General features: G+C 37.9%; 1 protein-coding gene across 5 annotated transcripts in view; it reads right to left on the bottom strand.

Moving 5' to 3' along the window:
* MSRA (methionine sulfoxide reductase A) overlaps positions 1 to 22,327 on the bottom strand; it is a 452,460-nt gene that overhangs the window by 213,899 nt on the left and 216,234 nt on the right. For all 5 annotated transcript variants that reach the window (XM_045055626.1, XM_045055625.1, XM_011281559.4 and 2 more), the window contains one exon: positions 13,114 to 13,233. In XM_045055626.1, coding sequence (XP_044911561.1) covers positions 13,114 to 13,233 — 120 coding nt within the window. The remainder of the gene's footprint in view (positions 1 to 13,113; positions 13,234 to 22,327) is intronic.

The raw sequence follows: 22,327 nt of genomic DNA, 5'->3' as shown, positions 1-22,327 counted from the left end.
GCCTAGGGACCTCCCCCAGATGAAGACTCTAATAGGAACCACCCCCATAGAGGTGGAACTTCATGGAACAACATCCTCAATGTACAGGTGAACAGAGAAAGACACTGGGCCCATCAAAAGTGCAGCATGAAAACAGGACTATCTGAATTTGGGTACTCTGAGGAGAGAGGAAAGCTACTTCCTCTGAGATCTTGTAACCACCAGCCACCCAGACACAGGCACAATGTCCAAATTCTTGCTACCTATGTGGTACACACACACACACACACACACACACACACACACACAAATTCAAGTAGAGAATTTAACAAAAGGTGTGTTTCTGGTGGATAAAGCCCCCAAGTGCCTAAAGTTATCTAATAGCAATCCTCTCTGGCAGAGTGTCCCTTCAGTCCAACCTTCCAGGATGCCCTCACCCCAGAGTTAATCCCTGTGCCGTGTGGTTAAAAAACCAGCTTCCTACGTTTATAGCAGCTTTATGCATCATTGCCAAGACCTGGAAGCAACCACAATGCCCTTCAAGAGATGAACGGCTTTATAAATGTGGTGCATCCAGAGAACAGAATATTATTCAGCACCAAAAACAAATGAGCTGTCAAGCCATGGAAAGACGGGAAAAAACTTTTAAATGTGTATCATTAAGTGAAAGAAGCCAATCTGAAAAGGCTATCTACTGTGTTATTCTAATTATGGGACATTCTGGAAAAGGCAAAACTATAGAGACAGTAAAAAGATCAGTGGTTGCCGGGGTGGGGGTGGGAGGAAGAGTTGAATAGGCAGAGCACAGGAGTTTTAGGGCAGTGTAACTACTCTGTATGATACTATAATGGTGGATACCTGTCATTATACATTTGCCCAAACCTGTAGAATGCACACCAAGAGTGAACGCTAATGTAAACTGTGAGCTTTGGGTGATAATTGTGTGTCAAAGTAGGTCCATCAGTTGTAACAAATGTACCACTCTAAAGGGGAATGTTGATAGTAGGAGAGTCTATGTGGTGGTGAGGGGGGAAGCATATTGGGGAGGGGGGACAGGGGATATATGGGAAATCTCTGTACCTTACTCCTAATTTTGTTGTGAGGTTAAAACTGCCCTAAAAAATGTATTAATTTAAAAATGTTGTTGAAGATCCAAAAAAAGATGGCTTCTTCCTGATGCCACCGCCCCCCCATCCCCAGTATGTGGCTTAGCCATTTTACAACCTGACTCTCAAAAGTAGACAGATGGTTTTCCCTGGAGCATTTTCAAACTATCAAACACAACCTAACAAGCCTTAAACAAGGTGACAGATTTTTTTTTTCTTGTGTACAAAGATACGCAAGTTCAGGCACCTATGACTTTTTGTCAACCCACCCTTCAGGAGCAAAGCAGGTCTGCTGACAGGGGCATGGGTGTTACGGTAGCTAACAGTTCCTCATCTCCAAAACTAAGGAGGGGAGGGAGCGCTTTCAAATAAACATGTTCAAGGAGCCAGAACTGAAACTGAAGACGAAAGGAACACAAGTGGATTGGAAGAAACTGGATGCTCTGGGCCCTTCTGCTTTGCGACCTGAAACTCATGTAAAAACATCTATGCTTTCGGAACCTAGATACAGCTAGGTGCCCAGATATAGCTCTAAGACTCTGGAGAATGGAAAGGCCCCCTTCTCATGCCTTCCAGCACTTTTCTCTGGATGGACTCCCTCAAAATCCTGGGGATTTTCATAACTTCCAGTGTGCAGGCTTAAAGCAGGCCTGAGGATTTAACGAGGTGAGGGAGGTCTCCTCCTCCTCCATGTGTTCCAGCCCAGAGTGAAGTTGTCCCTGATCCTCAACTGCTTCTAGACTTCGTTCCAGAGATGCACCTCTTTGGTCTAAAGAATGAGGATTCTGTAGGGGGAAGCCCCCTCTTTCATTCAGAGTATCTTGGACATGGTTTTAATATTAGACACCTGTGCAAATTTTTTATCTGGAGAAAATACTCTAGTGCTTATTAGAAGCTTCAAAACTCACTGGAACAGATGACCTTTAAGATCTATCCAACTTAAAAAGAAAACTTGAAAAAAAAAAAAGACTCTTAAATACAGAGAACAAAGTGGTGGTTACCAGAGGAGAAATGGGTAGGGGGATGGAATTAAGATGTATAGACTTCCCATTATAAAACAGATTAAGTCATGGAGATGAAAAGTACAGCATAGGGAATATAGCCAATAATATTATAATTACATTGCATAGTGACTACACTTACCATGGTGAACACTGAGTAATGTATAGAATTGTCGGATCCCTATGTTGTACACCTGAAACTAATAGAACTTCGTTAATTGTATTTCAATAAAAAATCTATGTTTCTATAGATCAGGTTCACCTAAAGTCCCAGACACTTTTTACAAACCATTTTCAAAATTCTAGTTTATTCCTACAACTTCACAAGCTTAATTTCTTTCAAAGTATCGTAAAATGCTCAAGAAGGACATGTGACAAAGCATTTATTGGAAATGGATAAAGAAAAAGCTTAGAAGGAGACAGTCCGAAATACAACCTCTGTTTCCTTTTCAAAAGAAATGCTATCAGAAGAGCCTGTGGGTACCTCTAATTATCAGGTGTCACACTGAGCAACTCACTGTTTCTGAGTGCTTGGCATTGTTGTAAGTGGGACTGACAATGCAACTGTTTCATAGGCCCATGACAAAGATCATCCCAGGAAAATGTTTTGTAGATTTTATAAATTTAATGATTAATATGAGCTACTAGAACACCTGTGGACAATATTAAGTTGCAAACAGTTCTAAACCTAAGATGGGCACTGTGTAAGTCACTACTTGTGATTGTTTTTAGGACTATTGTAATAATAATAGTACTGGAGTATAAAGGCAAGGTATCCTTAACTGGAGGAAAGAAGGAGAAAGAAAGGGAAGGGGAGGAGGAGGGGAAGAGGAAATCACCGAAAAGAAGAGGAAGGGGACAGCAACACATAACAGGGTTCTGCCCCACTGTGGGTAAGCAGTCCTCCTGATAAAGCTTCCGCCACACAGAAACCACACTAGCTCCCATTTGCAAAGAGTAAAGGCGCTGAGATCACTTTGGTCCCTCAGTGCTCCCTGATAGACTGCAGTACTACCATCAGAGGCCAGGATTTATTAAGCAAAGCCTAGCTCACAGCTGAAGGGACTCAGTGGTTTGTAGCTGAGTCACATGCCGATGAGGCCTGGGCGAATCAGAGGTGTCCGCGTGGGAAAACAGCAGTGACCTCTTCTGAAGCTGCTCTGTTCCTACTAGACCAGTAGCTCACAGGATGGGTGACCGTGTTTTCATATGGGTCCCTCTTGTTTAAATTGTAACTGGCATATGGGGCAGTAATTGACCCAGATATTTATTTTTAATGTAACTTAGGAAAAAAAAAAGAAAGAAAGCTCATTCGAAGGCTCTAAAAATTGTCCATCATTATGAAGTGATTAAGACCCAGAGTATCACATAAAATTCCTAGAGAAGCTCAACCCCCTATAAGGTTATTTTCTCATATTACATTATGGCTCCATTTTATGTGATTTGAAAATATCAGGGTAGGCACATTCATCAATTGCTTTTGCAATTATGTTTTAAGAACTGCTTGCTATGGCAAATTCCTCTTAATCTCCCTCCTAAATCTTTGAGAATATAATCCTGAAACAATGAAAGAAGAACCTATTTCTACTGCTGGGTGAATGTAAAGAATGTTTTTATTATTGTTCCTTTTCATTTAATTTATTTTCCATGTGAAGAGCCTATGAGAATTTTACTATCAGATATGCTGAAATACTGACACATTTAACTACTTAAAGTCTGTCGGTCTGTTGACCTTTGACCACCACACCTGTTCCCAGCAGTGGTTTAAGCTGCTCAAGGGGAAAGATGGATTGAACAGAGAAATAAGCTAGAGAACATGAAAATATCAAGGTCATACGAAGAATATATGGAACATGCTCTAGTCTTCAGAGGATCCATAAACCATCAAAATGTATTCACTACCCCTTCCCTTAAATGACAAAGAATAGACACTGACACAACCGGGATCTTTGGCCAATAAATCCAACATGAAGGAAAGGCACCAACACTTCCTTGACCATGTGAGGACAGAGGTCTTGTGTTGCCTCATCTGTTGGTGTTTGCAGCTAGCAATCCTTTGATCTATAGAAAATACCTATCTTCTGTGATGTCTAATGCTGGATTGAAGTATTCTGTCAAGCTCAAAATGTCTCTAGCAAAGTGTATCTGTGTGTATTTCATTTCACATTGGGAACTTAGGACAACCCTTTAGCATGGTGATCCCATATCAGCATGAGAGACCAAGTGATTTGGTCAAGATTCTGCATGAGAGCTCCCAGGATAGTCGCTCTTATTTTAGAATCCAGGGATGAAGAGCATCTCTGTTGACAAAGCGCTGTTCTGAGGTCAGTAATGCTGGATGAATGTAGATTTTATTTATCACAGTGTCAGCTCCCTTACAGATTGAAAAGTGGAAGTAGACATGAGCGAGGTGATTATTCAGATCATGAGGCCACGCTCAGTGGACAAATCAATTTGCAGATTCCGTGTCCTAACGCTGCAGACCCTGCAGGTCCACAGCCCAGGCTGGAAACCAAATTTGTAGAAGCTTGGAAAGAGAGTGAGTCCACAATGTCCTCTTGTTGAATGATTTCTTTTCTCATTTGTAAGTCTAGGGGAAACAAGGTACCAACGCAGTGGTTAACAAAAGAGGCTCCTGCAGGCTCCACTGTCACACCCTCAGCTCTGCTCCTGGCTGTAGCAGTCAGCACTTAGCACAACTAGCAGACATTAGAATGGTCTACTAGAAAATCCCAGTACTCAGTTTTTAGAAAAAAAAAAAAAAAGAATTCCAGCCTAACTAAAAAGATAACCAGGATCTAGTTGACAAAATACTGATATATTGAAATCTCAACATTTCAAACAAAAGCTGCCTCCATTCTGAATCCTTGATCCCCATTCTCACTTGAAAAAAACATAATGGACACAGATTTCAACTTCCTTTTAGGATTCCAGCAACACAGTGACCTGGCAAGACAAATTTTCAACCCTTCTCAAATCTATCTCCCCAATCATTTTTTCTCGGCCTCAGTTTCCTTATATGACAAAGTAGTCTCAGTAGTTTTCAAAAATTCTCAAAAACTTTTTAAAGCAATAAAACATTAGTCATGACTGCAACATATAACTAAAAGGGTGAATGAGTTCTCTGAGCAGCTTAAGTCGTTGTTATTTAGTTACAAAATTCTTCATTATTGGTGGAACCCCTGAAGCACCTTCCTGGAGCCCAAGTGTTCTACGGTCACCCACTTTGAAAGCCACAGGACTAGAAGATGGTCTCTTACAGGCCTGAAATGCCCCCCATGACCTATGCCTCAGAACTGATGTCAACATTTCAGAGGGGTAGCCCTTCTTGTCAAGAAGCCACGCTTGTCTTTTCTAGTGATCGAGGCTTAGAAAATAAATAAAAACGGTAGTTTTCTCATGACCTATACTTTGTCCGTTCAGGCAGTGGGTCCATTCACCGAACTAATCTGTCTTGAACAGCTCTGTGGATGGGTTGGATGGAGGGGCTATATTTGGTCCCAGGAATTATAACTCTGAGTCACAGGACCCCTGACCTCGGGGCTTGGTTTCTGCCAGGTGGTTTGAGACAGACAAGCATCTTCATCCTGCCTGTTACAAGTTCAAGGTCAATTTTATGTCTGACATCTGAGGAACAAAAAGTGATCAAATCGCTTATAGCAAGAACTGAACACCGGAATTCTTGAATTTTTAGGGATATGCCAATAACTTAGTAATTTACCTTGACTGACATTGAAATGAGTACAATAAGACTTACTACACACTAAAAAGAGATTTAATGTAGTCTGCAAGGAATTTAGAAAGAGTTTTACATTGCTTGGTAAAATCTGCTAATAACAGAACTCATCACTACTTCAAAGAAAAATGGGATCATTAATCTCATGCAAGATACATAGACATGTACATCCACCCAAACACTTCAGAAATTAAGTCAAACTAAAAAAGTATACTGAGTTGCTTTATATTAATGAGGAAATTATTCAATGCTTTGTTAGAGCTCTCCAGCTCAATGATATAAGGATCTGCATTTGGAGAGGGGGTGGCTATGACCTACAACGAACACAGAGGAGGAAAAGGAGCAAACGGCTTCCATTGTTATGTCGTGTGCACATTCTGTGGGCGGACCCCAGTCCACTATCAAGCGATGCTTCATAATCCTTCACTTTGATTTTTTTTTAATGTTTTCACTTATTTTGGGGGGGAGGGGCAGAGAAAGAGGGAGACACAGAATCTGAAGCAGGCTCCAGGCTCTGAGCTGTCAACACAGAGCCCGACACGTGGCTCAAACCCACGAACCATGAGATCACGACCTGAGCCGAAGTCAGATGTTTAATCAACTGAGCCACTCTGGTGCCCCTTCACTTTGATGTGTAATGCCCAAGAGCTAGAGTGGTAGAAAGCATATGTTATCCTCAGTTTTCTAGAACATTTCCAATTTGAAATAATTTTAATTTCAAATAAGAACCTCACCACAACAATACTGGCTTCCTAAAATAGCACTGCCTCCATTTTACAAGAGAGGAAACAGTCCAGGAAGCAAAACTGCCTGAACACCGACACCACTGGAAGGTAAAATGAGGACTCCCACACTCTGTTCCTCCCAGACTAGGCTCCGGCTCAGGACTGCATTTGGACATGATGCCTGAAAATCCACTGGAGTGTTCCACTGAAAGAAAGTATCTGGGCCTCAGCTTCTGAGTGGTGATTGTGTAAATGTCACTTCTGAGAAAAAGTTATGCAGCCCCTTTCATGCTTCTGGTTTTGGTGCTACTTGGCTGTGCAGATTTCTAAAAGCTTTTGAATAGACTAATAAACATGGAATTGTTCTGAACATCTGTAAGCAAAATACGAAAAGATATTACCCAGTGAATGAACATCCTGGGTTTTCTAGCCAGAAATGGGGTTATTTGTGTATTAGGCTAATGCACTGAAATTAACCCAGAATGCTTACCCATTGCAGAATGTCTTTTCATATTTTCATCTGTGTAGTCATTATTATGAAATGTAAGAATAATTCTCTATCAGGGTATTCAGGAATCTGAATAGCTCAATTACTTCTAAAATCAATGTAGTAAAGCAACAGCATGCCAGTTAATCAGTCGGTTTGCATAACAAATGTTTGGGGGAGTTGGTGTGTGTGTGTGTGTGCGTGTGTGTGTGTGCGCACGCACACACACACATGCATGTGTGTGTAAAGAGAAATCCAGGGTCAGCACAACACTTTAAAACAAATGTGAAAGATCAAGCCTCCATTTGACTTCAGAGAAAGAATTCTGGAAGACAGGTACTATTTAATTCATTCAAGAAAGGCTACATGAAATCTAGGCTCCTCGTGGTTATGCCATTCTAGGTTTCTAGGGGTTCTCTAGTACTAGGCATATACTGAGCTTTTAAGGAACACCAGATGAATGAGTAACTCCTTGGAAGTCATTTTAGGATTAGAATGATGGCCACTAGGACTTAGATTACTTCTCAGCACACTATTAGAAACAGATCTGAAACACCACAAGAAATAGTGGCTGAGCAGCAGCCATGAACAATGCCACCTCATATCCAAGCTATGACTGGGGTTCCCAGTGCAGGAGCTGGTGGTGGGCAGCTCTCCAAGGGCTCAGAATTCAGTCCTGGAACAGCTATAGGAGATGCAAGTTTCTTAGCCTGTGGCTCTGGGTTCAGTGCTAATTGATGAATCCAAGGAAGGGAAGTTTAAGTACCTGCTCCAGGAGAAAGGTTACTTTTAAAACAGGTTTAATTGAAATGATGGACACATGGGAGGGGCAGGAATCTCCAAGGAAATGCAAGGAAGCAGTCACAGCCTTTGGAAAATCACTGTGGTTTGCCTTCTCTCAGCTTTTTGAAGGCCAAAATTCCATTTTTATCATTTAATTTAACCCAAGGTTAATGTGATATGGAGAGAATGACCTGTGTAGACTAAACTCACAATAAACTGAGATATACATCTTAGAATGGCATTTAATTGAATTTGAAATGAGAATTAGGACTGTCTGGCTGACCAACCTGGTCTCATTGCATTTTCTTTCTGTAAATAATCTCCACAGGAGGACAAAAGATGAGAAGTTTCTACAGAGTATGGATCAGAATAAGAGGAGTTACTGATAAAACTTAAAAGCCTCAGGTATCAGGCTCTGGGAGTCTGTCCAGCAGCCAAACCTTACAGAACAACCTGGAGGGTGCCCGCCGGACTTCCCCTTTCCCAGGCTGGCCTGGCTGAACAGCCTCCCTGCAGAGGCCCTCTTTTTTATCCTTTTTACATAGGGCAGAGCATTCCATTGGGTTACTTAGAGGTCCTACAGACCAGGAAGTCAAGCTCTCTTCTAAGTGACTTCCTGCCTCCACTCTGAGGCATTGCAGGCTTATTTTATACTTTATTCCACAAGGGCAACTTTATTGCCTTGAGGAATTGCTGTCCCTTGTATCTTGTATAGATGTCAGGCTCAAGTATCACACAGATCACCCGGCATGTAACATACCTATTAGTGAGCCATCAATGAATGTTCTACTGACAGGTCAGAGTCAACTCTATTCATGTGTCACCATGGGATCACCTCTTTTCCTGGTTGTTACTAGAAGTCATACAGCTTTTCTATGTGCCTAACGCTCGGGTTTCAGAATCACAGGGGCATCAATAGCTTCAAAGAAATACCATTCCAACATTAATATGCATCCTACCTGGATACACACCAGCTTTTACACTCACACACACCCTAGCTTGTTCACTCATCCCCTGAGGCAGTGCCTACCCACCAGCATGTGGTCATGACAAACTTCAGCCAATGTTTCTGGTTCCATGGCTTGTGATCACCAATCTGTGTGCCAAGACAGTGATGTGGAAGCTCTGCCATTAGTCATGTGTTGGGCTGGGGGGAGGGGAAGTGATAGAGCTACAATGGCTAGCTCTACCTCTTTTGGATTTTGAAAATTGCCTCCCACCCCCACTCCAAGTGCTACCCCTCTAATTCTAGCACCTGCCCCAAGAAACCACATGGTATCTTAGGCTCAAGTGTACTTGCTATATGAGAGAAGGAATTTGGCAGACAGTCCAGGTCCTTAGGCTTCATATCTTGAATGAATGAATGAATGAATGAATGAATGAATATGTTTACAAAATACTTTTTGTTGTGACCAAAATTTTACAAACTTAATTACAAACACAAGAGTAAGCCATTTTGAAATAAATCCAAATATTGGAGCACAGACTAGTATTTCTCTCATATGAAACCTCAGCAATTATTATGCATCTTAGTGGAGCCTTGGTTTTTCTTCCTTGCAAGTCAGACCCCTCCGGGGCTGACTCCTTCAATAAGGCTTTGAGGACCCAAGGCTTCAGCAGGGAAGCCCTGCCGGTATAACCTGCTTTCTGTCTCCCCCATCCTCTCCTCGGTGAAAAATCTTTAATTAGCTGGTTGCCATAATTACTCTAGCTGAGGACCTTGTTTGTTCTCCTTCCCTGCTATTTCCAGGGATCTGAAGGCTCTACTACTTCTGTGCCAGAGGGTTCTTTCTATCACAGTTTCTCTCTTTTTGTTTTTCCTTTCATGATCAGGACGAAAAAAAAAAAAAAGCCCAAGGAAAGAAATCATCTCTTTCTGTGTCTGGATAAGACCCCATAACCATCTTTTCCCAATCAGGAACAAGTTTCCATGACAACCATGTTTCCCAATGCCACCACTAACTTAGCAGGTAGTGTTCATATCAAATAGAGTTCTTTACCAACCTCCGTGGCTTCTGTATAAGACTCTAAGATACCAGCTGTTTGCATGAACTGTATCTTAAAAGAGTTTTGTTCTTTGTCATTCTAAACATCAGAAAGACAAAAAAAAATTTGCTTGGTATTTTCTTTACTGTAATCATTAAAAAGCACACCAATTTTTCAAAAGTATAGCAGAAGGGTTGACATGACGAGACTGTGTGACTTGGTGGAGGAAAGTATGAATGAATGAATGGAGAATCACTGGGATATGACAAGTGGGTGACTGACACCTTGGTCAGTGGCACAAACTTAGAGCTGAGAGCTGATGAGCTTGGAATTCCTGCTATACATGGCCTTGGGAAAGTTACTTTTCCTCTCTGAGCCTCAACACTCCCTCTGTAACAGACAGAAACTGAGACATTTCATGGAATTCTTTGGAAGATTAGATGAAAGGAAAAATACAAAAAGTGCTTATTACAGTGGCACATAGTAGGAGTTCAACAAAGGGCAATTAGAATGCTTTTCTTATTAACATAAAGAGTTGAATGGGACCAAGTCTGAGCAAACAAGCAACCACAGTATTCTAATTGATTATTAACATTTTGCTGGTGGAGAATAATAGCATAAGCAGTAGATATTTGGAGGTTTTCTTAGCAACCTTTTCTCTTAGGTTATTAAGTCATGTCTGCAATCATGGGAAGGAATCTCTTCATTTCCATTCCTGAGACTTAAGAGGATACACCTGGGCAGTCTCCAGGGTTCGTCTGAATCTATTTATAGCTCTGCATAAGCATTTGTTTAATTTTGAAACAGATGCAAGGAAAAAAACTGGATGAACCATGAAAGTATTGGTTCGATCTTCCACATTCTCAACACTAATGAATATATTTCAGTTCTTCTGTAAAGGCAAGTAAAGCAAGAAAATGCATGTTTTCATGATATTTTCAATATTGCACAGCTCAAATTTCATTTCCAAATCAGAATTAATATTGTAGCAAACAAACCAACATGCTCATTGTTGAACAAACTCCCGTACTCCAACTCCTCCCTGACCTGCATCCACGGTACCCTTGGAGAGTTGAGAGGGCCCTCCCCAAATTATACCAATTCAACCCTTTATTTTTAAAAGATAAAACTATTTATGTATTTTTAAAATCCAATTTTTGTCAATATTATCTATACTACACATCTAGATAATAAATGTTCCCTATCAAGAACTCTTAAAATATTGAATGAAATATTCTTTTCAAAAAAATGTGTTTTACAGTGTGGATGTTCCTCAAAAAATTAAAAATAAAACTATCAAATGATCTAGCCATCTCTCTTTTGGCTGTATATCCTAGTGAAATGAAATCAGGAACTCAAAGAGAGCTATTCCCCACGTTCATGATAGCCACAGTTTGGAAACAATCTAAGTGTCCATTAGCAGAAGAATGGATAAAGATATCATGGCATGTAGACAACGGAATATTATTCAGCCTTACACAAGAAGGAAATTCTGCCATTTGCAACAACATGGATGAAACTGAAAGAAAGTATGCTAGGTGAAATTAATCCAGACACAGAAAAAAAATGTATACTGCATGTTCTCACTTGTATGTAGAATCTAAATAAAAAAAAAAAAAAAATTCATAGAAGCAGAGAAAAAAAGGTGGTTACCAGGACAAGAGTAGAAGGAAACAGGGAAATGTTGGTTGAAGGGTACAAACTTTCTCTTATGTAGGATGAATTAGTTCTAGAGATCTAATATACAGCATGGTGATGGTAGTTAATAATACTGTATCGTTCACTTGAAATTTGGTAAGAGAGTAGATCACAGACACTCTTGCTACAAAAAGAAAAGTATGCGGAATAATAATGTTAGGATGATGGAGATGATAATGAGGAGGATGAGGAGTTGATAATGAGATGAACATTAGTTAAGCTAATGTTAATTAGCTTGACTATTAGTAATCATTTCACTATGTATAGCAAAACATTATGTCATACTCCTTAAACACATACCATTTTTTGAAAAATGAGAAAAAGTGTTTAAAAGAAAAAACTATGATTTAAATGCTACCTGATAGGGCTCCTGGGTGGCTCCATTGGCTAAGTGTCTGACTCTTGATTTCAGCTCAGGTCATGACCTCACAGTTCATGAATTCAAGCCCTGCATCCAGCTCTGTGCTGACAGTGCAAAGCCTGCATGAGATTCTCTCCCTCTCTCTCTGCTCCCCCCACCCTGCCCCACACCCTCAAAATAAAGAAATAAATGCTAACTGAGCTGGCAGAGAAGTAAAGGAAATCCTTGAAGGCCAGAACAAAAACCAAATCCAGAATGGTTACCTGGTACTTGAGCTAGAATTTGCCATGGGCATCTGCCTATCCTGGTAGCCAAATAGTTTTCTGACAAGGGCTAGATCATAAATATTTCAGGCTTTTCACCATACCATCTCTGTCATATCCACTCAACTCTGCCATTGTGCCATGAAAACACTGACACATAATATATAAATAAATGGGTGTGGCTGTATTTCTATAAGACTTTATTTACACAAACTGGCAGTAGGCAGCTTATAAGCCAGTTTGCTATCCCTTCATTAGAGCCTAAATTTTAATGTCTTACCCACAGACAAACAATTATGGTGTGTGATATGTCTGTCCCATGTAATAGACTATTGCAGTCCTGCCTTTAGGGGATCCCTCCCACATTTTCTCTAGGCTAGAACATGTGACTTGCTTTGGCCAATGGAAACAGTAAATGTGATATAAACAGACACTTAAAAGGTGCTAACAGAATGGGGCTTATCCTCTCTTGCTGTTCCTGGGAATCTCTGTACCCACCATGTGAATTTGCCCGGAGCGAATGTGCTGAAGACATGGTCCATCATTCCCATTACCCCAGCCAACAAAAAACAACAGCCAGCACCAAATGCAGACCTATCAGTGAAGCCATCCTAGACCAATTAGTCCCCAGGCAGCCCACCAGTTGACTGGAGTCACATGAGTGAATTCAGACAAGACCAGCAGAAGAACCACCAAGATTAGCCCAGCTAAAATTGCTGACCCACATAATCATAAGCTGACAAATGGTTGCTTTAGAATTTTTATGGTGATTATTATGCAACAATAGCCAAACGATACATTCCATAAGAAATCTATTATCTTCTTAAATATAAAGTGAGAGGCCAAAAAACATATTTATAGAAATGGGAAAGAAAAGACTGAGGAAACACAAAAAATCATATTTGCATTTTAAAGATCCCATCACCTGCCAGAAGAGACAAGTCCTTTCTTGCTCCTTATAATAGAAGTTGGAAAAAATTCTTCGTACCTGAACAAACTTCTTTATAAGTAGGATTGGAAGTGTAGCCTCCAGCATAACCAACTTGAGTTGAATATACTCCTTTTATAGTCCAGAATTTCCTCTCAGCTCCCCAGAAACAGCCCATTCCTAAGAAAAACATAAGATACTGATTAGTCCTTTGTCAAAAACAACTAGTAATTGCATATTAGAAACTCTGTTATCCTAGAAAAGAGAAGTTGTTCATGTCATTTGGTAATCAAAAATAACTAAGATGTTATCTTTTAAAAAAGGAAAGCTTCATGGAAGCAACCTAAGTATCTGTCTATTGACAATGAATAAGGAAGATGTGGTACACACACACACACACACACACACACACACACACACAGGAATATTATGCAACCACAAAAAAAGGATGAGATCTTACCATTTGAGACAAAATGAATGTACCTAGAGGGTATTATGTTAAGTGAAATAAGTCAGAAAGACTAATACCATGTGATTTCACTCATAAGTGGAATCAAAAAACTAATAACAACAACAACAACAAATGAACAAACAACAAAAAATAGAATCAGATCTATAAATACAGAAAACTGATGGTTGCCAGAGGGGAAGGGGGAAGGGGGTTGGGCAAAATGGGTGAAGGGGAGTAGGAGATACAGGCTCCCAGTTATGTCATGAATAAGTCATAGGAATAAAGGGTGCAGCATAAGGAATATAGTCAACGATATTGTAACAGCAATGTTTCAGAACAGATGGCAGCTGTGCTTGTGGTGAACACAGCATAACGTCTAAACTTGCTGAACTGCTATGCTGTACACCTAAAACTATTGTATCATGTGTGTCAACCATACTCAAATTAAAAATGAAACATGTTAGAAGTCAAGAATAAAAAAATTAATTAAGAAGAATTTTTAACGCCTAAAAATAATTTTATTTAAGGTTATTTGCATAGAATGCCTATTTGCTTTAGTTGTGCAAAAACTTAGGAAGCCTCAAATTTTAATGACGTTAGTAAAGCATACCTTTCCAAATAACTGAGTAAAAAGATAACTACATTTGATGAATGATTTCAACACTCAATTCATTTTGGACTTCCCAAAACATAATAACCTATATTAATAGCATAAATTTATTTAATGATCAGCATCCTAGTTATGCTTTTTTATTTTTATTTTTTTAAATTTATTACTTTATTTTGAAAGAGAGAGAAAGAGAGAGAGAGAGTGAGCACAAGAGAGAAGGAGACACAGAATCCCAAGCAGGCTCCAGGCTCTGAGCTGTCAGCACAGAGCTCAACTCGGGGCTCGAACTCACAAAACCATGAGATCATGACCTGAGCTGAAATCAAGAGTCTGATGCTTTACTGACTGAGTTATGTTATGGTTATGTTTTTTTTTTTTTTTTAATTCTAGCAAAGACAGGTAACACTGAGACAACTGGGTGGCTCAGTCACTTAAGCGTCCAACTCTTAATTTTGGCTCAGATCATGATCTCATGGTTTGTGTGTTCCAGCCCAGTGTGGGGCTCTGTGCTGACAGTGTGGCCTGCTTGGGATTCTCTCTCTTTCTCTCTCACTCTCTGTCCCTCCCCAACCCCCCCCCCCCCCATGCACATGTGTGCATGTGCACACGCACTCTCTTTCTCTCTCTCAAAACAAACAAACAAAAAAAATAAAGGTAACACTAATTTACTGACTTCAGTAGGAAAACTTAGCAAAATCAACACAGACTGATGCAGTTTTCAATTAACAATTTTACACGTGTTCAGTTTCTTCAAAAATATTTAAGTTGCTATAAACTTTCCTGTGATAAATCAGTGCTCACGAAAGGGATTATTTTTCTGAGTTCTATTACTAAATACAATGAATGAAGAAAGAGAGAGAAGAGGAAAGGCAGAAAAAAGAGATGACAAATATACAAAGAAACTCACAAAAAAATAGTATTCTATTCAACTAGCAAACACTGTGCTCATATCACTAGTTATTGGATTCCTTTGAACATATGGTAAAAATGAAGACCAATCTCCCAAGAATGCACATATTTACACACTTCCAAAATGTTGCTTTACATCTCCCTGGGCTTCAAATAAAGAACCCTAATTTTCTACCAGAAGTTTCTAAACCATCCACAACTACTATTCTGTGACCAATATCTAGATGTAAACAAGATTACTGCCTCGCTCAAGTTTTACATGGCTTTATTAAGTCATATATAATTAAGATCTTGGGTAGACTAACAGTTGGCAAATTAATATATGCCTCCTACTCCTACAATCACTGGATTTGTTAGACTTGATGACAGAGCTGAAAGAAAAATTAGATGGAAGTCTACTGAAATTTTTGACATTTGTTAATAATCTACTTTAAAAATTCAGAGCAGTAATAACCAAAACACATTGTGCATAATGCTATACATTATACAAAAATATATTTGCTCCAATGTGAGGGGAAATACACTAAGAATAGATTAACAGTTAAACAATATGATAGAGCCAAGTGATAAAAATTAATGCAGTAAAAAATTACTGTTGTGATAACAATACAACATGGAAATATGTATATGATTACATTATAATTAAGGCTAAATTTAAAAGGAAAAAAACATACATATATGCACGTTCTTATTACAACTATGAAAAAAACATCCATACCAAAATAGACTAGAAAGAAATATACAAAGTTATAACCATGATTGTTTTATAGGAGAATACAGGAAATTTTTTCATTTTTCAAGTTTTTCTGTAATAGATTCATATTATTTTAAAAATGAAAAATGTATACACATTTTTAAAAAAGAAAAAATTCAAAGAAAAACATAACCATATGCATTGTTTGAGTTACAACTGCTAGACCATCTTCCCTGTTTGCAAGTTGTTTGCTGCTAGAGAATATAGTTAAATATTTACTGAAAAATTGACTATCCTCAAATCTCTGGAACAAGAATTCACTATTAATTTTATTCATTGCATTTCTGGGATGAAGGAATTATATTAGTCAAGATTTTCCAGAGAAACAGAACCAATAGGATATACAGAAAGGGAGAGTGAGAGACATTTATTATGAGGATTAGCTCCTGCAATTGTGGAGGCTGAGGAGTCCATGATGCGTAGTCTGCAAGCCAGAGACCCAGGAAAGTTGGTACCATAATCCCAGTTGAAACCCAAAGGTCTGAGAACCAAGAGGCTCAATGATGTAAGTCCCAGTCCAAAGTCTGAAGGCCAGATAATCAGGAACAATGAAGTATGAGGGAGGGGGAAGATGGATGTCCCAGCTCAAAGATTGAGTAAGTTCACTCTTCCTCTAGCATTTTATTCTATCTGGGCCCTTGACAGATTGGACGATGACCCCACTGGTGAGGGTGACCTTCTTTCCTCAATCTACCAATTCAAATGCTGATCTCTTCCAGAAACATCCTCACAGACACATCCAGAAACAGTTAGCTGGGCATCCCTTAGCCATGTCAAATTGACACATAAAATTAACCATCACAGGAATGACAACAGTGAACCTCTGGAGGATAAATAAAAAGTAAGCTGGGAAGCATTACTGAGCTCAAACACACCCAGGAGTTGAGTAGTGTGATACGCTGAAGGCACTCTAGACCCTGAAGTTCAGAAATCTGCTAAGTTCACTGAATAAAATACTTCTTTCATGCACAATGACTAACATTAATGGTACAAAAGGGTACTTCAAGCTTTTGGCATTTTCTGTACAATGTGAATGATGGACCATTTTAGCAATCAGCCTAACCTGACCATTGTCTATAGTCTCATACTGATGGCCCAGACCCTATATCTTCCCTATATCCTCATGCTTTATAGATTTATAACACTTAAAATGGATCTTGGCCAAACCAAACAAAATCTTTGTGGCAAGTTATTTAACCTCCTTTTGATGTTTAATAGGGATCAAGAAGAGACCCCCTGCTAGAGGAAGGATGACCCAACTCCAGCTGGGCAAAGGCCTGCAGGGGGTGGTCATGTGTGGCTGAAAGAATGCTCAGGGGCCTGGTGTGTAATCAATGTCAAAATTTCTGGAGAGGTACTTAGCTTAGAATAAGGGTTATTATAAGAATAAAACTCCTCCTTGAAGCAATCAGATATTTTCTGGTGGCTTCCAGTATAACCTAAGCATTCAATTATTTGATTTTGAGTGTGTGTGTGTGTGTGTGTGTGTGTGTGTGTGTGTGTGTGTTTGTGTATGCACTTAAAGAAAACAAGTGTATGGCAGAATTTCTCAGAATTCAGTAAACACAATCTAGTAATACATTACTAGACTAACTTTAGTAAACATAATCTAGCAAAAAACATAAATAACAAAAAAGACAATACGTACTATATTCTTTAAGATATTTTATACTTTAACTTTTTATTATAAAGGAAAACATAGGAAGAGAAAAGCCACACAGAACAGATACATATCTCAATGCATTATTATTAGGCAAGCATCCTTGTAACCACCACCCAGGTCAAGTAATAGAAGTTTGCCATCGCCCTCAGATATCCTTCCTCATGTCACAACCCAATCACAACTCCCTTCCTCCCTCTAAAAGTAACTGCTATCTGACTTTTACAATATTCACTTCCTTGTGTTTCTTTAATATTTTTATCACTCAAGGTGTCCATCCCAATTCTATAGTTTGGTGGTGCTCATATTTAAAAAATTTGATACATCCTTAAGTTCTTCTAATCAACATGTGCCCTCTCCTTTCTTTCCTTCTAATTTATCCATTGAAGAAAACAAGGGTCACTGACCTGCAGAGCTTCCCACAATGTAGATCTTGCCAACTGCATTCTCATAGTGTAACTCAACCTGTTCCTCTCTCCTCAGTATTTCCTGAAAATTTGCAGCTGGATCAAGAACCATGATCAGGCTCAGATTTCATCCTTTTGACAAAACTACTGGTGGTACTATGTTCCTTTTTATGTAACTTTAAATTTTTCCCCAGTTTTATTGAGATATAATTGGCCTATGACATTGTGTAAGTTTAAGGTATGCAACATGATTTGGCATACATACATACATATTATGAATAACTACAACAATAAAGTTAGTTAACACAACCATCACCTCACATAATTACAATTTATTGTTTGTAGTAAGAATATGTAAGATCTATTAGCAACCTCCAGGTATACAGTATTATTAACTATAGTAATTATAATAAATATTAGATCTCCAGAACCCATTCATCTTATAATCAGAAGTTTGTACCCTTTGACCAATATCTGTCCATTTCCCCCACCCCTCCCAACCCCCAGAAACTACCATTCTACTCTCCATTCCTACGAATTTGGTTGGCTTTTTTTTTTTTTTAAGATTCCAATGTTAGTGAGATTATACAGTATTTGACTTTCTTGGTCTGACTTATTTCACTTAGCATAATGCCCTCAACGTCTGTCCATGTTGTTACAAATGGCAGGATTTCCTTCTTTTTATGGCTGAACATTATTTCACTGTATACATACCACATTTTCTTTATCTAATCTGTCAAAGAACACTTAGGTTGTTTCCAATGTCTTGGTAACTATGAATAATGTTGGAATGAACATGGGGGTGTAGATATCTCTTCAAGATAGTCATTTCATTTTCTTCAGATATGTACCCAGAAGTAGTACACTTGATCACATGCTAGTTCCATTTTTAATTTTAGAGGAACTTCCATATTGTTTTCCATAATGGCTGTGCCAATTTACATTCCTATCAACAGCACACTGGTGTCCCCTTTATTCCTTGCCCTAGCCAGCACCTGTGACCTTATGTCTTTTTGGTAACCACCATTCCCACAGGTGTGAGGTGATACTTAATGCAGTTTTGATTTGCATTTCTCTGGTCATTAGTGATGCTGAGTGTCTTTTCATGTACCTGTTGGCCATTTGCACGCCTTCTTTGGAAAAATGTCTATTCAGGTCCTCTGCCATTTTCAATCAAATTATTATTTTTTTTTTGACATTGAGTTGTATGAGTTCTTCATATATTTTGGATATTAACCTCTTATCTGATACATGGTTTGTGAATATTTTCTCCATTCCATTGCCTCTTTATTGTGCTGATTGTTTCTATGGCTGTGCAGAAACTTCATATTATGATGTAATCCCACTTACTTGATTTTGCTTTTGTTGTTTGCGTTTTTGGTATCTGAAATATTATTGCCAATACCAATGTCCAGGAGTTTTTCCTGTAAGTTTTCTTCTAAAAGTTTTATTATTTCAGGTCTTAGGCTGAAATCTTCAATTCATTTCAAGTTATTTTTGTGTGTGTGTGAATGGTGTAAGATAGGGGTCCAGATTCATTCTTCAACATGTGAATATCCAATTTTCTCAACATTATTTATTTATTTGGCTATCTTTTCCCCATAGGGTATTCTTGGCTTGATTTTCAATTATTAGTTAACCACATATGTGTGAGCTTATTTCTGGGCCTTCTATTCTATTCCATTGGTCTATGTGTCTGTTTTTATGGCAGTCCCCTACAGTTTTGATTACTATAGCTTTGTAGTATAACTTGAAATCATAAAATGTGATGCCTAGAGCTTTGTTCTTCTTTCTCAGAATTGCTATTTGGGGTCCTTTGTGGTTCCATTCAAATTTTAAAATTGTTTTTCTATTTCTGTGAAAAATGCCACTGGAATTTTGATATTAGGTTTGTAAATATATAGATTGCTTTATGGAGTATAAATATCTTAACAATATTAATTCTTCCAATTTATGAACATGGAATATTTTCCATTTCTGTCTTCTTCAATTTCTTTCATCAATATCTTACAGTTTTTAATGCACAGATTATTCCACTACCTCACGTAAATTTACTCCTAAGCATTTTATTGGTTTTGATGTCATTGTGAGTGGGATTTTCTTTATTTCTCTTTCAGATATTTCATTGTTAGTGTATAGAAATGCAACTGATTTTTGTATGTTGATTTTATATACTGAAACTTTACTGAATTCACTGATTAGTTCTAACAGGTTGTTCTGGTGAAGATTTTAGAGTTTTTTCCATATAAAATAATGTGGTCTGTAGATAGAGAAAATTTTACTTCTTCCTTTCTGATTGGATGCCTTTTATTTCTTTTCCTTGCCTAATTATTCTGGCTAAAACTTCCAGTACTATGTTAAATAGGACTTTTGAGTGAGCACTCTTGTCTTATTTCTGATCTGAGCAGAAAAACTTTCAGCTTTTTCACCACTGAGTACAATGTTAACTATGGGTCTGTCATGTATGGTCTTTATTATGTTGAAATATGTTCCCTCTATAACTTCTCAAATATGTTGAGAGCTCTTGTCATGAAAGGGTGTTGAATTTTGGCAAACCATTTTTCTGCATCTTTGAGTCATATGATTTTTATCCTTTACGCCATTTATGTGACATATCACATTTATTGCTTTACATATGTTGAACCATCCTTGCATACCAGGAATAAGTCCCACTTGATCACAGTGTATGATCCTTTTATGTGCTATTGAGTTTTGCTTGCTAATATTTTGTTGAAAATTTTTGCATTTATATTCTTCAGAGATGCTGGCCTCTAGTTTTCTTATAGCATCTTTACCTGGCTTTGGTATCAGGGTAATGCTATCCTTATTAAATGAGTTTTCGAGTGTTCCTTCTTTAATTTTTTGGGAGAATTTGAGAAGGATCAGCATTACTCTTCTTTAATGTTTGGTAGAATTCACCAGTGAAGCCATCTGATCTTGGGCTTTTCTTGTTGGAAAATTTTTTATTACTGCCACAATCTCCTTAGTCATATTGATTTGTTCAGATTGTCTACTTTTTCATGATTCAGTCTTGGGACGCTGTATGTTTTTAGGAATTTATGCATTTCTTCTAGGTTATCTGATTTGTTGCCATACAATTTTTCATAGTAGTTTCTTATGATCCTTTGTATTTCTGTGGTATCAATTGTAATGTCCCCTCTTTCATTTATAGCTTTATTTGATCCCTCTCTTTTTTCTTCATTACCCTAGCTAAACGTTTGGCAATTTTATTTATCTTTAAAAAAAACACAACTTTTAATCTCATTTATTTTTCTCCTATTATCTTTCTAGTTTCCATTCCATTCATTTCTGCTCTGATTCCTATTATTTCCTTCCTTCTGCTAACTTTGAGCTTAGTCTGTTCTTTTTCTAAATGCTTCAGGTGTAAAGTAAGGTTGTTTATTTGAGATATTTATCTCTATAAACTTCTCTCTTAGTGTAAGTTTGGGTATGTGTGTTTTCATTTTAATTTGTCTCAAAATACTTTTGATTTCCCTTTTGATTCCTTCTTTAACTCAGGAGTCTGTAGTTTAAATTCCATATATATTTTTTTAATTTTTCAATTTTCCTCCTGTTATTTATTTCTATTTTCATACTATTATTTTTAGAAAATATATCAGATATGATTTCAATTTTCTCAAATTTGTTAAGGTTGTTTTGTGGTCCAACATTTGACCTATCCTGGAGAATGTTTCATGTACACTTGCAAAGAATGTGTATTTTGAAGCTGTTGGATGTAATGTTCTATGTCTGTCAGGAACATTTGGTTTAGAGTGTTATTCAGATCTGCTGTTTACTTATTCACCTGTTGTCTGGGTGATCTATCCAATGTTTAAAGAGAGGCACTGAAGTTTCATACTATTATTGTATTACTGTTTATTTCTCCTTTTAGTTGTTGTTATTTGCTTTAAATGTTTATGTGCTCCAATGTTGGGTATATGTGTATTTATAATTGTTATATCCTCTTGATGAATTAGTCTCTTTATCAACATTTAGTGACCCTCTTTGTCTCTTGTGATCAATTCTGAATGAAAGACTATTTTATCTGATATAAGTATAGCCACTCCTGCTATCTGTTGGTTACCATCTACATGGTATATCTCTTTCTATCCCTTCACTTTCTACCTATGTGTGTACTTAAAGCTAAAGTGAGTCTCTTAAAAGCAGCATATTGTTGGATCTTGTGTTCTTCTCCATTCAACCACTTTAGGTCTTTTGAATAAAGAATTCAGTTTATTTATATTTAAAGTAATTATTATTAATAGGTAAAGACTTACTGATGCCATTTTGTTCATTGTTTGCTATTTTTTTCAAATTCCTTTATTCTTTTCCCTTACTGTCTTCCTTATTTGTATTTTGTAGTGGTATATTATAATACCTTTCTTTTTATCTTTCGTGTATCCAGTATAGGTTTTTTTTTCTTTGTGGTTATCATGAGGCTTACACAAAATATCTTAAGCTGATAATAACTTACTTTACATTA

This window comes from Felis catus, chromosome B1 (genome assembly GCF_018350175.1).
Source record: "Felis catus isolate Fca126 chromosome B1, F.catus_Fca126_mat1.0, whole genome shotgun sequence".
Classification (NCBI taxonomy): Eukaryota; Metazoa; Chordata; class Mammalia; order Carnivora; family Felidae; genus Felis; species Felis catus.
Note: the sequence above shows the minus strand (reverse complement) of the source record. Positions and strands in the feature narration are given on the sequence as shown.